Source organism: Eurytemora carolleeae, unplaced genomic scaffold, assembly GCF_000591075.1.
Source record: "Eurytemora carolleeae unplaced genomic scaffold, Eaff_2.0 scaffold41, whole genome shotgun sequence".
In the NCBI taxonomy this organism is placed as follows: Eukaryota; Metazoa; Arthropoda; class Copepoda; order Calanoida; family Temoridae; genus Eurytemora; species Eurytemora carolleeae.
This window is the reverse complement of record NW_019396234.1, coordinates 554832-570052: the sequence shown is the minus strand read 5'-3', so window position 1 is coordinate 570052 and position 15221 is coordinate 554832. Positions and strand designations below refer to the sequence as shown.

Below are 15221 nucleotides of genomic sequence, written 5' to 3'. Positions count from 1 at the left end.
ATTATCTATAGTATTACTCATTATTATTCAGTATTCTTCATTTTCAATTCTTCTATCTTCATTATCCTTTAGTATCCTTTCAGAATCCTTCAGTATCCTTCATTTTCCGTCATTTTCAATTCTTTTATCTTTATTATCCTGTAGTATCCTTTCAGAATCCTTCAGTATCCTTCATTATCCGTCATTTTCAATCTTTCTATCCTACATTATCCTTTAGTATCCTTTCAGACTCCTTTATTATCCGTCATTTTCCGTCTTTTTCAATCCTTCTATTCTATATGATCCTACATTATCCTTTATAATCCTACATGTTCATTGTTTAATCCTTCAATCCTAATTTTCCATTCTCTTCCTTCTACACCTGCTAACTTCACCGTCACTCCACTAGCTCCCCCAATCTCCTCTACTCCCTCTCTACTCTAATCCCCTATCCCCTCTTTTCCCACACTTCTCTTCCTTTTCAGCGGTATCCATCCCTCCCCAGTACTCCTTCCCTCCCTTTCCAGCCCTTCCCTCCCTTGGCACTTCTCTCCCTTTCCAGCCCTTCTCTCCCTTTCCAGCTATTTCCTCCATTTCCAGTCCTTCCCTCTCTTTCCAGCACTTCTCTCCCCAGCCCTTCTCTCCCTCCCCAGCCATTTCCTCCATTTTCAGGCCTTCCCTCCCTCTACACTCTCTTCCTCTCAAGTATTTTTTATCCTCCTTCCCCCCGCATCTTCAACCCTTCCTTCAATCCCGTCTTCATCCCCTTCTTTCCTCCAGTTACCAGCTCGTACCCCAACCCTCCTCCTCCCCTCTTTATTAACCTGTTCCCCAATATTGGTTTAACAAGATGGTAAATAGAATCCACAAACAAACCCTGATCTAACAACACAAGTTTACTTCATATTATACTACACAGGATACTAATCAGGATACACTAAATATAATTCGATGAAAGGGGAAAATTCATCACTATACAAAGAGAAATGTTCCGTAAAAAAATATCTAAAATCGTCATAAATATTGCAGAAATGAAAGGACATATGAAATAGATTTAAGTTCTGCAAGACAAGGGCCTATTACTTAGATGGCCCAAATAAATGTTTCAACTAATGTACTATTATTTCATTTAATTGGAACAATTTTGAGAATCATTTGGAACAAGAGACCCCCCCTCCTTCCACAACATTCAAATGAACAACTGCTTAATGTAAAATTGCTAGATGTAAGTTGATATAAAATTGGGACAAAAACGTGAGACAATTTGCAGGATTCTGTTAATTGCATCATTTACCAGGTTTAAATAATAGGGAATGACAGTTCGTTTTTTTTATATTAAGTTTAAATTCTTGAAAATGCTTTAAACCTGTAACGCAAGAAAAGAGTTTTATTCATTTAATTATTATGACAAAATAGAACCACAGAATTAAGTTGTGAAAAACTCGTGGTCAACAATAACTAACAATTCTCATTCAACCCTATCCAACCCTGCAGATATTTACTATAATGCTATTACGCATGAAGCGTTTTATGATCCTACACAATTATGCGTAATGTGCACAGTAAGCGAGGACGCAATATCTATGAAAAGTTACAAAAATTGATTGCTAACAAATTTACAAAAGAGTTCTACTGTACTCACGGTACAACACTGCTGTCATAGTACAAAGGTTACGCATTTCTCACCAACGAGGTGCAGCGTAATATTGTACTTAGGGTACACCAAACACACAAAACTCATGTTACAACGTTGACACACTTCTTAGGTACAACAGTTAGACTTATCATGGTACAACAGTTACTCTGAGCTCATTGTAGAACAGTTACTCTGAGCTCATTGTAGAACAGTTACACATTGATCAAGGTACAACAGATAACAGGTTGACCTGGTTCAACAATTACACATTGATCAAGGTACAACAGATAACAGGTTGACCTGGTTCAACAATTACACATTGATCAAGGTACAACAGATAACAGGTTGTCCTGGTACAACAGTTACACATTGATCAAGATACAACATTAGAAAAGCACTCCGGGAATATCGGTTTAGATGTGCAAGCTTACAGCAGTAGTTACACTGTGTTCATGGTACACCAATTACATACAACTCAGGGTACAACAGTCAAACTTTACTTAGGGTACACAGTTACACTGTGCTCTTGGTACGTAGGTTAAACTGCTCTCGTAGGTTAAGAAAGAAAGCAAGTTTCAGCAGACCACGGTACAAGAGTTACTTACTCAGGGTGCACCAATAAGAACAGTTACACATTACTTAGAGTAAAACATTTACACTGTGCTAATGGTACAGCAGTCAAACATTGCTCTAAGTACAACAGCTACACTGTGCTTATAGTACACAAGTTAACTCTACAACTATTACATAAAGTACAAAAGATCCACTGTGCACATTGTGTAACCGTTGCATAAAGTACAACAGCTGAACTGTGCTCATAGTTCAACAGTTGTATAGCGTGCGTCGTACAGCCTGCATTGTGCACTGAGAAATTTTTTTACCTCAAATAATTTTTTAATCTTTACAAGGATCTTATAGACCCGACAGGAGGCCTGAGAGAGGAGGGAAGGGGAAGGAGGGATGAGGGGGGGAGGGCTGGGAGGGAGGGGAGGATTGTTTAGAAGGTGGGTTCTCAAGATTGACATGAAAGCTCCCGTCAATGTAAGTGCACAATATAAAGTGTAGAAAATACAATGGATGCATGTAGGTATAAATATCAACGCTAAACAATGAACAATGAGACTGCCACCATTTATAAATTCAATTATTTAGCAGGATTATTCAAACTTTACAAATAGAGGTTTTTTAAATGCATATAGCCCAACCCTTCCTCCCAATAGTTTAACGACAATACTGATACGATTCAATCATTATTCTAGGATTTAAACGTTTAATTTTACAAGGTCAGGTTTACCTGTACATGTATCAGGGAGAGTACAATGAGACCATTCAGCTCCAACAGAATCTGAAACCCGTCCTCCAGTAAACCTGAGTCCGGGACCTTCTCTGATACAACCAATCAATCCGGATCCGACCCTGAGCTCTGACGAGCTACCTGAAAGGTTTAACGACGACAGGATGGATTCTGCATTCTCTAGTCTTGTACTTGTATTTTCACTCTGCTCCGTCACTACAGCAGGTCCAGGGTTAGGTTGGGAACACTCTGACTCCGGACCTAAAGCGTCCACGGAGAGGCACAAGGTGGTCCTGTTCTGAGAGACTCCTAACCTGACCGTGTGCCAGGATCCATCAGCAAGGTTTGATCCTGACTCTATACTGCTCCTATTATCCCCTCTCTCTATGGTGAGACGGATTCCACTGGTTTCAGTTAAACTTAATATTAAGAGATCATTAGTCTCTCCTATTTGTCGTAATAGTTCTCCTGATGAGAGACAAGTTCTAAAGGAGAACCCTAGCAGGGTTCCCTGAGATAATCTCAGGTTATCACTCAATATCACATATGAAGATCCGTTCTTGAGTAGAACCTCGGAATTGTTTTCTGTCGGAATTAGTTGAGCTCCGACTACACTTATTAAAAAGAAAAGGCATCCTGAAACAGAGATAAAAGTTAATATTAATTCAAACCCTCCTCTACACCCCCCTTGATAACATTAAGCTTTAGAACCGTTGGAATCATAAAACTGAAGAGCTTAGATTTATTAAAAACATTTCAAGGCAATAAAACCTGACCAAATTTGTTGAGATTCAAGAACCTTAACAGAGAATATAACTAAACCTAAGAGCTTTCAACGATGTAGACCCAAACCAAAAATGTCCTGGAGAGTTGAAAGTGAACCTTGATTGATGGTTTGCATGGGGTTTTGAAATCTAAAACGTTTATAATTTTTTTTACTCCGGAACCCAACAATTTAACAATTATGTATCTTGTTGAAAAATTTAATCTCAGAATTTTATAAGTCTTGTAAACGGTCATTTCCAGTTATTATTCTACAGCCAAAGGCCACCTTTACTGTAGTTTAACAATGATTGATAACCTCTGACCGATACCCATCCCATCTAGAAAACTTGGATCAGCATAATGAAAATTTAAGCTTATCATGGTGAGAAATTGACTGCAAGATTCGTATTTACACAAGGAAAATCCGTCCTACCAGGGAGTAAGGTTGAGGGAGGGAGCTTCACACTTTCTCCAAACCCAAACTCGTGTTTGTATACGGATACTGCTCAGTAGGATGCATAATCATAGAATTTATATTCATCCTGACTTAAACTAACATATTTAATAAATATAAACATTTATCAGAATAATAATTATAGTTCAGCCAATTCATATGACCTAAAAATGGGTCAAAGCATCTTTGAATACATCAGAAATAGACTATAAAACTCCTCATCCCCAACCCCCCCCCCCCTCCTAACTTTTCTTCTTTCATTTACCCTTATTATGGATTTCTTAGAAACTAGACCAATTCGTCATGATTATCAAAATTGACAAATAGAATGACTTGAAAATTTGTAAAAAGTAAAAACTCAATTATGATCAATTTGTTTTATTTCCAAGGTTAATCTCGTAATATTTAGGTTAGCCTTTGAAGGACATGAACAATTGTTCAGGGGCGTATACACGGTGGTGGAAGGGAGGGGGGCTTAAACTACTTGCTTATCAATAAGCAGGAACGTAACTGGATTTTTTTTGGGGGGGGGAGGGGGCAAAGCCCATTGAAACACAAGAAAAAGTACTTATTTCCCCATAAATTTTATCTTGCAAATTGGAGGGCACATTTCCGTTGCCCCCCCCCCCCTCAGTTACTGCCCTGCCAATAAGAGTTCATATAAAAACGGAGTTTAAGATCACTTAGGGGGTTAAATATTATTTAATAAACAGTTGCCATAATTACAGTCTTCCTTTTACTGGAAACATGAGGGTTGACCTCTTCAAACCCATCTTTACTAGAAACATGAGGGTTGACCTCTTCGAGCCCATCTTTACTAGAAACATGAGGGTTGACATCTTCAAGCCCATCTTTACTAGAAACATGAGGGTTGACCTCTTTAAGCCCATCTTTACTGGAAATATGAGGGTTGACATCTTCAAGCCCATCTTTACTGGAAATATGAGGGTTGACATCTTAAAGCCCATCTTAACTGGAAATATGGGGGGTTGACCTCTTCAAGTCCATCTTTACTGGAAATATGAGGGTTGACATCTTCAAGCCCATCTTTACTGGAAACATGAGGGTTGACATCTTCAAGCCCATCTTTACTGGAAACATGAGGGTTGACATCTTAAAGCCCATCTTTACTGGAAACATGAGGGTTGACCTCTTCAAGCCCATCTTTACTGGAAACATGAGGGTTGACATCTTCAAGCCCATCTTTACTGGAAACTTGAGGGTTGACCTCCTCAAGCCCATCTTTAAATCCTCCAAGGTTTAAAGACAGCTGCAATGCTAATTTATAGAAAAGCTGGTTGTCTAGAAATATTCTAATTTATGGGAAATTGTGATTATGCTCGTAAGGTACACCTAGATACGAGAGAGAGAGAGAGAACGGAAACCACAAAAATTAAATTCTCCTTGGTTCCCCGGTACTCAGGCGGGATTCTACTAATTCATAATGAAAGCATTTACAGGGTGCAAGTGGGGACGGTTTTCCTTGGATAAACAAATGCAAGCCGTAAAAAATTTCCAACACAAACCAACAAATCTCTCCTCAACCTTAGTCAGCCAACCCTTCAGAGTTTAATAGATTATGAATATACATACTCCAGGGTGTATTGGAAACCAGGGAATATAATCAAACCAACGATTAGTGGTAAGCACAGATATATCCAAATTCTTAGAATGAGACTATAATAACACCCATGGACATTGTACAATATCTATTTACAATCGCCATTAATATTTTAAAACATATTTTCATCAAACTTAACAGATCAAAATTATTTTTACGTTCCCCGTTGAACTTCAAATTAAAAAATTATTCCCTAAATTTTGCATTAATCCACAACCTGATCTGATATCTTTAAGTAAGTTTAAATCGTTTAACCAAAACTGCATAAATAATATAATTATTAGATTAAAAAAACCAGTTTACAATAGATGAAACTGGTGATCAAAAACAAATTACCAAGATGTAAACTTTTGAAAACAATCCAACCCTGTAAAATTTAAAAAAGAGTATTTTTGTATCTTCCTTGGTATAATAAAAAAAATGTTAGATTAAATACTGAACATAAATGTAGATCAAAGATTATTCTTTTTTAAATTACTGAACAACCTGTTAATTAGATAAATTGTTTTTTCTAAATATAATGATATTAAAGTATGAGGGAAAATATTGATTGAATCTAATATTCTTGGTTTAATGATTTCTTCTTTGTATAGTCTGGCAGAGGGGGAGGGTGGTAGTATTTTGACCCAGGTCAGGAGCTAAATAACGGTTTCAGAAAAACTTCCTGATTTTCAAACCATAACAATCATTTCACCTTTATAACTAAAAACTTAAAATTAAAACGGTTGAGAAACAATTTATTAATTCGTTTACATAGCTCCCAATTTTAATGATTTTGTAAAAGGATGAAATTGAGAAAATCTGGGTTGGGTTGAACCCATGATGAAAGAATGGGTTCAACAAATGATTGATCTTCTCACCTGTTAGGTAGGATGTGGTCCCAATATTGATCACTAATCCATGCACTCGGTGCATTTTGTCAAATAAACCCTACACTGTGTATTCACATGATTAAAGGTGTTAAGGGGAGGACGGAGGAGCGGAGTGTATCAGTTGCAGGGACGAATGTATATCTGACACTGAACTAAACCACCGGGAGTATAATCTACCTGGCTCACACACCTGCACCCCCCCCCTACCCCCTCCCTGCACTCCTCCTCTACAGGTAGCTCAGGTAGATCAGTACAGGCTGTTTATAGGCAGAATAGACAAACTAAACATTGAAAAGAGTTTGAGTTTAAACGAATGATTGTAAAAATACGATTTGTTTATATCTCTTCAATAATTTGAGAGTTGAAGAAAAATTCATATAAAATAATAGATTAAATATAATAATTATATACTTTCATGAGATTAATGAAAGAAGACGACCATTTACAAATGCTTTTATTTCGTGATATCCCTTCTTAACCGACCTATAATGCTATAATGATAAACCTATAAAAGTAAAACCGAATCTGATGGGTTCAGAAATACGAGACAAAAGTTGAGCTTTCTTCAATGGTTAGGAGTCAGCACCTAACCCAAACATATCAGACATTTGGATTTTAGATGTCAGTTTAAAAATTGGCTTTACGTGTTTCTGCAGGAAACATTTGTTCAACATGGGTCATATATACGTCACTACATTTCGTCCGTCGGATTAAATTTAAGTTCCATCACCGAGATAAGTGTAAAGAAAGAGAGAGAGAAATGAAGCCCACTGTAAAATGTTATTTGAAGAGTTTTAATTCGATTCGTAGAATTTCTAGGCAAACTATATACCGGACGTATTCCATTGGCGACATGGTTGATTTATAGTATTATTCTGGTTGTCATAATTTTTATTATTATTATTATTGTCTAAATTAAGCTCTCCGCTCATATGTAATATTTGTATATTTGTATATTTGTATATTGTAATATTGTATAAATTCCTTCCTCACACCGTTTGAATCCTTCCTTCCTCACACCGTTAGAATCCTTCCTTCCTCACACCGTTAGAATCCTTCCTTCCTCACACCGTTAGAATCCTTCCTTCTTTCAGGAACCAATGAGTGCGCTAAATTCTGCGCAAAAATGTCCTCTAAGCAGGCCCTGATAAGTGGTCAAATAAATGTAAGAACATTTTATCTAACATCTCAGTTTAAGTTTTAGAACTGTTAGAGCGCGTAGATATTTCTTTGAAAATAAATGTATGAAACGTTTATAAATAAATATTTAGAATGATTTACATCTTTTCTTTTAGCGTTAAAGGTTTTTATTTACTTTTGAACGGTATACTTCATAAATGAAAGTGCATGTTCCCCAAAAAAGCGTTTAGAGGTTCTGTTGTGAATCAGACATGCCTCTTTAAGAATTGAATGCACATATAATGAGGATGTTTTTTGCAAAGAAGTTCTTGAACCTAAGTATTTGATTTGAATTATCGATTTAATCTTCTTATATAAATCTTAAAATTATCTGTCATTTAAATAGAAAACACCTTTCTTTTTATTTGTAAGTTTGCCTAGCTATAGCTTTGCTTTTATATTTGAACAATTGAATGTGATATCGTCTCATATTATATATAATCTTGGTTAATATCATTTTCAACTTCTGCCTTTAAAACATATACTTTTAAAGTAACACAGTGCGTTTCATAATAATAAATCATGATTGTCATACCTATACAATAGCAATATATTCTTATCCCCCATCTACCCCCGCACAAATTATTCGCTGCCCCTGAATTCTTTGTTTTAATCTCCTCCCACTGCAGTACATGCAAATTTGACGCATTAGACCTAAACAATATTTCTTGGTCGCATTATAGATTACGCTCTACAAGAACAAGAGCAGTGTAGATACTGGATAGACAGAAACTACCTATGGTAGCGCGACTGGAATTATTGGACATTTGTTGAGGATTAACAGTCTAAAACCTTTAATTTAATATTCATAATGAAGTTACAAAAGTTTACAAAATCGTCACTAAATTCCAAGTTTGTTGGGACACCTTACACAGGTTGAGCCTAAGAAGTATAATGTAAAGATAGTTATTTCAGAGGTGTAAGCAAGGGTGTAATGCAAGGAAAGTCAATAGCGGTTGTGTATACTCTGTGTACATATTGACAGGGGCATACGAGGGGGGGGCGCGCCCCCCGCCCCCTCTACGCGTGCCCCCCCTCAGAGACTGAGAGGGGGCACCCATGAGGGAGGCTCTTTTAATATTACATCTGCTTGTATTTCCCTTCCTCCCACGAAACATGACAATAGGAAGACGACTTGAAAGTCGTCTTTGGTATTTGAATTTATTTGTGACATTTAGTCTTCTATCTACTTTAACGTGCATGATTCTTGAAACAATTATCACATAATTCTCCTAGCCCTGGCATTTCCAAAAAGTGGTCTGCGTTTTTTGTGCTTTCAATATTACCGGAGATATAAAGAGTTTGGTTCAGATTTCAATTTTGTTAAATAAAAGCAAAATTGTCGAAATCTGAACGAAATTCTTCATATCTCGGGCAATATTGAAAGCACAAAAAAGGCAGACCACATTTTGGAAATGGTAGGACAAGGGAAATTTTGTGATTATTATCTCTAGAAATTTACTTCTAAAATTAGATTGAAAAATAAACGCAGCAAATTATATCAAAAATCAAGACGACATTCAAGTCGTCCTGTATACTGTCATGTTTCGTGGGACACCCTGTATTAGATATTAAGACAATTTAGATTTATTAAATAAATTGAATATTCATCATTTTTTCCTCCGGAAGTTATGTTTGATTGCGCGGAGTACCAAAACAATTTTGAAAGTTTTAAATTCAGAATTTTTGGGTAATAAGATGCAAATTTTGTTTAAACCTTCCTCCTAATGTTTAACTCCTTCCTGTCGATGTTAAAATCCAATTCCTCCCAACGTTTTAACCCTTTATTTTAAGATTTTATTCCTTCCTCCCAACATTTGAATCCTACTCCCTTAACGTTTGTATCCTTCCTTCCAACTTTGAAATCCTTCCACCCAATATTATAATCCTTCCTCCCACCGTTTGAATCCTTCCCCTCACCGTCTAAATCCTTCCTCACAACACTAAATCCTTCCTCCTAATGTTTAAACCCTTCCTTCTACCGTTCGAATCCTTCCTCCCACCGTTTAAATCCACCTCCAGATGTTTTTACACTTCTTCCCAACATTTAAATCCTTCCTTCCACCGTTTAAATCCTTCCTCCCAATGTTTAAATCCTTCCTCACACCGTTTAAATACTTCCTCCCAAAGTTCAAATCCTTCCTCACACCGTTTAAATTAATTTCTCGAGACAGGAACATCAGATATGACTTTCATGGGTCGCGATCAAGAGCTAAAGTGATTAGCTTTCAGCCTATACCCCCTTTCATTTTTCCTTTTCTGTCCCTTTGACCTAAATAAATACTTTGCTTGTCTGACTGTTTGTATCCAATAAACGTCAGAACGGCTAAACCGATCGGGCCCAAATTTTATGTTGGACCTTGCAAGACCTCCAGGAAGGTTTATGGATGCATTAGAAAAATTTGTGTTAAAAATTTTTTCATTGAAAGTTTAAAAATGCGTGAAAAATATCATTAAATCCGCGAACTTTTATTGAAATATAAGATGGGCGCGAAGAACCCTAAAAGCATGGTATTAGTTCTTTCAGTAATTATTCATTAGAAAAATAATAATTATTTCACTTCATTTATTAGAAAATACTAACTTGCAAAACTTTATTATGAAAGCTCAATAACTCAGTCATCACATTATAGAGGAATGTACAAATAATCATGATAATGGCACTAAATAATATAAACCTGTTAAAAGGGTTAAAAAGGCACTTTTGGTGAAAGCCAATACGGACAGTACTCGGTTACAGTGCGAATACAGTGCATAAACTCTAGTAAATATTGGTGCAGAACAATGGAAAAACAAAAATATCACAAACACACTTTTTAAAAACATTTGCTACATTCATTCAGACACTAGTTTAATCTTTAAACATTAAATGGAAGACGTTGTCTTGTTGTTTTATCAAATGAATAAATGCCCCGGGGGGAAAATGCCACGTGCGATAATAATAAAATATATAATATATCAATATAAACTATAAATGCCACAAAGAAAGCAAAATGCAAATGTTTACGCCGCCATTTCCGCGACTGAACTGAAACTTTGACAACTCTCGTCAATTTTCAGGGTTTCAGTGTCATCTTCGTCGATATCTCCGGAGCTGTTGGCCGATAGTCCAGGGAAAGCCACGTTTCTAAATTTTTCACTTAAAGATAGATTTATCTCCGGCTCCGGGCTCGTGCTTCCTATACTCCCATCCTTATCCTTGGCATGGTGTGTATACACAGACTTGATATTCAACCTTTTCATCCAATCCCGTAGTGTTCTAGCAGGGATATTATACTTCATACTCGACCTATTGATAGACTGTCCCTCCATGATCTCCTTTAACGCTGCCTGGAGAGTATCCTCTGAATACTGTTTGTATCTCCGGACCGGAGCAGAGTTGAGGAGTCCGCCCTTGAAACCGGAGGACATTGCATTGCTGGTTGCGTAGGACGTGAAAGAACCGGTGAATGAAGACATGGGTTTGCTCTGGGAACAGTTCTGGAGTGCTGCGAGCTGACTTAGATACGATGTTCCACAGAGTTGCATTGCTTGAAGCATGTGTTCGTTTATAGAGGGTTCTAGAACAGGTTTACTGGGCGATTCAGTTTTTAAATGCTGTAAAAAATTTTGATGGGTTGCTAGGTTAAGAAGGTTTGGAATGTCTGGCATATCATTTACTTTGACTTCTTCACTACACTTTTCCTTGATTGAATCCATTATCCAACCCGTGTTCGTCAATCCAAACACAGATCTGGGTACTTTGGTTGGGGGTGAGGAGTTCTTCTGGGATTCAGGGGATTCACATCTGATCTCGCTCTCCTCGCTGTGGTTCCTCTTTCTACGATATTGGTCTAGATCTAGAGTTACCGGAGATTTGGGTTCACTACTTGCAATACTAGGTTCAGTTTCTGAACGCTCATGTTCTAGCTCCGGATCCTGTTCCAATCCATTCTCATAGAGACCCTTAACCTGGAGCCAGTTAGCGGCCTCTAGGAGGCTTCCCAGTAGAGGTTGATCTACAGATATCTCACCTAAACATTAAGGTTTCATGTTAATAAGAATATTTCACATTACATGTATAATTTTATCTTCTGAAATAAATAAAATAATTAAATTGATGGGGTCTATACCTGAGTACATAAAATCAACCAGGAGTTTAAGTTCTTTATACTTGAGGTTGGATAGAACAAGGGTAGGATGCTCGCTAGGTGTGATCGCTAAAATCTTCTCCAGGTACACACTTCCAGCAGACAGAACAACACGATGGGCTCTGATAATCTACAAACAAAATCAATTAAATTCATTCTTGTAAATATCTTCTATCCCTGAAATCCTGTTATCCAATATTTACTTAGTTTAAAATCCTATAATCATCTGATCAGATCTTAATCCATAATAAAGTATGTAATGGACCATCGTAAAAGCTTTAAAAGAAAATTTAGAACACTTTTCCAACCCAAAACGTTCTGTGAGATCTTATTAAATCACTGTGAACTAGACTACAGGAGAAGGTCAAATTCATGCGACATTACTGGTACGATTTTGTGACCTCGAAGCTTCTCGGTTTTAAGCACAAGTATGCAAATTAATCCTGATACATATCAAGAAATTCAAAACATTTTGTTTCCTGGCTATGTTCTTGATGCATCGTCTTACAGCCCGAATTAGTCTTAAAAACCCTTGGTAAAGTAAATTTATCTTAACAAGTGTCTATATTTAAAGTTCGTCTCCTTAAGTTGAAAAAATTGTAATGAACAGTGACACGTTAATAGTGAATGATCGATGACCAACCTGCCTGTCCGAAGTTGCAAGGGTTACATCAACAAAAAGCTCTTCATTTCTTAATTTGGCGAATACAGCTGAAATATTCTGCGGATGATTGTTCCACTTGAGAGAGTACTGGTGTTCCATCTTGTGTTCTCTTCAGTTCTAGAACAAGGATTTTTATATAAATGGATAAATCCTGGACTCCGCGCAACAGTTGGGTGCTCTCCGTCCCCCGGCAACATTCAACTGGTGGGGATATTTTATATCGCCTTTGTGTTAGGGGGGATCAAGGGGAGTAATGTACAAGTAGAGAATCTACCGGGTTTCTAGAAATGTACATAGTAGAGAATCTACCGGGTTTCTAGAAATGTACAAGTACAGACTCTACCGGGTTTCTAGAAATGTACATAGTAGAGAATCTACCGAGTTTCTAGAAATGTACAAGTACAGAATCTACCGGGTTTCTAGAAATGTACATAGTAGAGAATCTACCGGGTTTTTAGAAATGTACAAGTAGAGAATTTACCGGGTTTCTAGAAATGTACAAGTAGAGAATCTACCTAGTTTCTAGAAATGTACAAGTACAGGATCTACCGAGTTTCTAGAAATATACAGGAAGAAAATCTACCAAGTTTCTAGAAATGTACAAGTAGAAAATCTACAAGTTTCTAGAAATTTACAAGAAGAGAATCTACCAAGTTTCTAGAAATGTACAAGAAGAGAATCTACCGAGTTTCTAGAAATGTACAAGAAGAAAATCTACGAAGTTTCTAGAAATGTACTAGTAGAAAATCTACAAGTTTCTAGAAATGTACAAGAAGAGAATCTACCGGGTTTCTAGAAATGTACAGCAGAGAATCTACCTAGATTCTAGAAATGTACAAGTAGAGAATCTACCGGGTTTCTAAAAATGTACATAGTAGAGAATCTACCGAGTTTCTAGAAATGTACAAGTACAGAATCTACCGGATTTCTAGAAATGTACAAGTAGAGAATCTACCGGGTTTCTACAAATGTACATAGTAGAGAATCTACCGAATTTCTAGAAATGTACAAGTAGAGAATCTACCGAGTTTCTAGAAATGTACATAGTAGAGAATCTACCGGGTTTCTAGAAATGTACATAGTAGAGAATCTACCGGGTTTCTAGAAATGTACATAGTAGAGAATCTACCGGGTTTCTACAAATGTACATAGTAGAGAATCACCGAGTTTCTAGAAATGTTTGTTTGTATTTGTTTCCACAATACAAACACAGGCAACCAACTTGTAAACCTTTTACATTTTTCCTAAACTCACTCTAACCTCAGGATATATAGACTAGGGTAAAGGATATAATATATATATATATATATAGTGGGGGCAAAAAAAATAAAGNTAGTTAGTTCCCCCCTAATCTTTTTGCAAAAAAAAATATTTTTGAGAATTACTTACATATTTAACCCTTTACATTTAATTGCATGGTATATGGTAAAATTATGACTGCGTCTGCTGACCCAGTATTAGGCAGAGTAGAAAATTTAGTGTTTTTAACAAAAACTTAGTTTAAAACTTTAATCAGTTTATAATCATTAGATCAGATTTCCGGGTTCAAGTCTTGGACTCATTTCTAATCTTTTATGATATTCACAGAAATTGGGTTTTTAACCTCAGTTTCATTTATTTTTTTTGTTATGGCTGAATAAGTGCTTTTAAGGGGGACTTTTCAGAAAAATTAATGATTATTTTAGAAAATAATCAAAATAAAGGTGGCATAAATCTTAACAAGAACATGTGAAGGGGATAAATAGATCAAGTAGTTTAATTTTCAATTGTTAATCCAAAATCGATAAAATCTCATTTTGGCCCAGTCAAGACAAAGCGACCAGAGGCGTAATCACGGGCGGATATTGGGCTTAAGCCCCCCCTGGACCAGTGAAATCTATTGATTTCAGGGGGTTTTCATGCCCCAACTGGTACTGAGCCCCCCCATGGTGAGAAGAGAAAAAAATTTTAGCCCCCCCCATGGACAAATTCCTGAATACACCCCTGAAAGCGACTAGTTCTATAAGAAAATTTAAGAACGTCTAGATCTCTGATCGTTTGAACCAACCAAAGGCCATGTAATATTTCGCCTGTAAAAATGTATTTATAGTTTAGATTTGTAATATTTGATATACTTGTATCGGATTCTGTTCTACAGAAACGTAATCATTTTATAAACTAACCCCCCAGGATAGAGTTACAATTATATCTTACAATTCACAAATTGAAACTTCGTAAACTCGAGTAAGCAATTAATTCCTCGTGACCTCAATTAATAAGTGAATCAACTCTTCACCAGTACATGATAGCTTTTTCATGTACACTATGTACAATACAGTTTTTTGTACTAAGGGACCAGAAATTAAAGGTTAAGCTGAAAAAACCTGTTGTTGCTGCTGACCCCTTCATGATATTGGTAATTCCACTCTCTCCCAATATTACTATCCTCTACATATATCAAGGCAGTACGGTGTGCTGAACCTGTTGTTGCTGCTGACCCCTTCATGATATTGGTAATTCCACTCTCTCCCAATATTACTATCCTCTACATATATCAAGGCAGTACGGTGTGCTGAACACTGCAAATTAGAGCATACATCCACCATGCAGGTATATCCCCCCCTCCTCATCCACCATGCAAGTATCCA

General features: G+C 36.7%; 2 protein-coding genes across 3 annotated transcripts in view; both read right to left on the bottom strand.

Annotated features, from left to right (window-relative positions):
• Window positions 1–6787, bottom strand: part of LOC111698921 (protein crumbs) — a 34617-nt gene extending 27830 nt beyond the window's left edge. For both annotated transcript variants that reach the window (XM_023469396.1, XM_023469398.1), the window contains exons 1-2: window positions 6610–6787; window positions 2910–3545 (exon numbers count right to left, since the gene is read on the bottom strand). In XM_023469396.1, the coding sequence (XP_023325164.1) occupies window positions 2910–3545; window positions 6610–6664 (691 nt within the window). In that variant the 5' untranslated portion in view covers window positions 6665–6787. The remainder of the gene's footprint in view (window positions 1–2909; window positions 3546–6609) is intronic.
• Window positions 6788–10352: 3565 nt separating this feature from the next.
• LOC111698859 (longitudinals lacking protein, isoforms H/M/V) overlaps window positions 10353–15221 on the bottom strand; it is a 6964-nt gene continuing 2095 nt past the window's right edge. The window contains exons 2-4 of the mRNA XM_023469325.1: window positions 12574–12711; window positions 11913–12060; window positions 10353–11813 (exon numbers count right to left, since the gene is read on the bottom strand). Of these exons, the coding sequence (XP_023325093.1) occupies window positions 10804–11813; window positions 11913–12060; window positions 12574–12693 (1278 nt within the window). The 5' untranslated portion in view covers window positions 12694–12711 and the 3' untranslated portion in view covers window positions 10353–10803. The remainder of the gene's footprint in view (window positions 11814–11912; window positions 12061–12573; window positions 12712–15221) is intronic.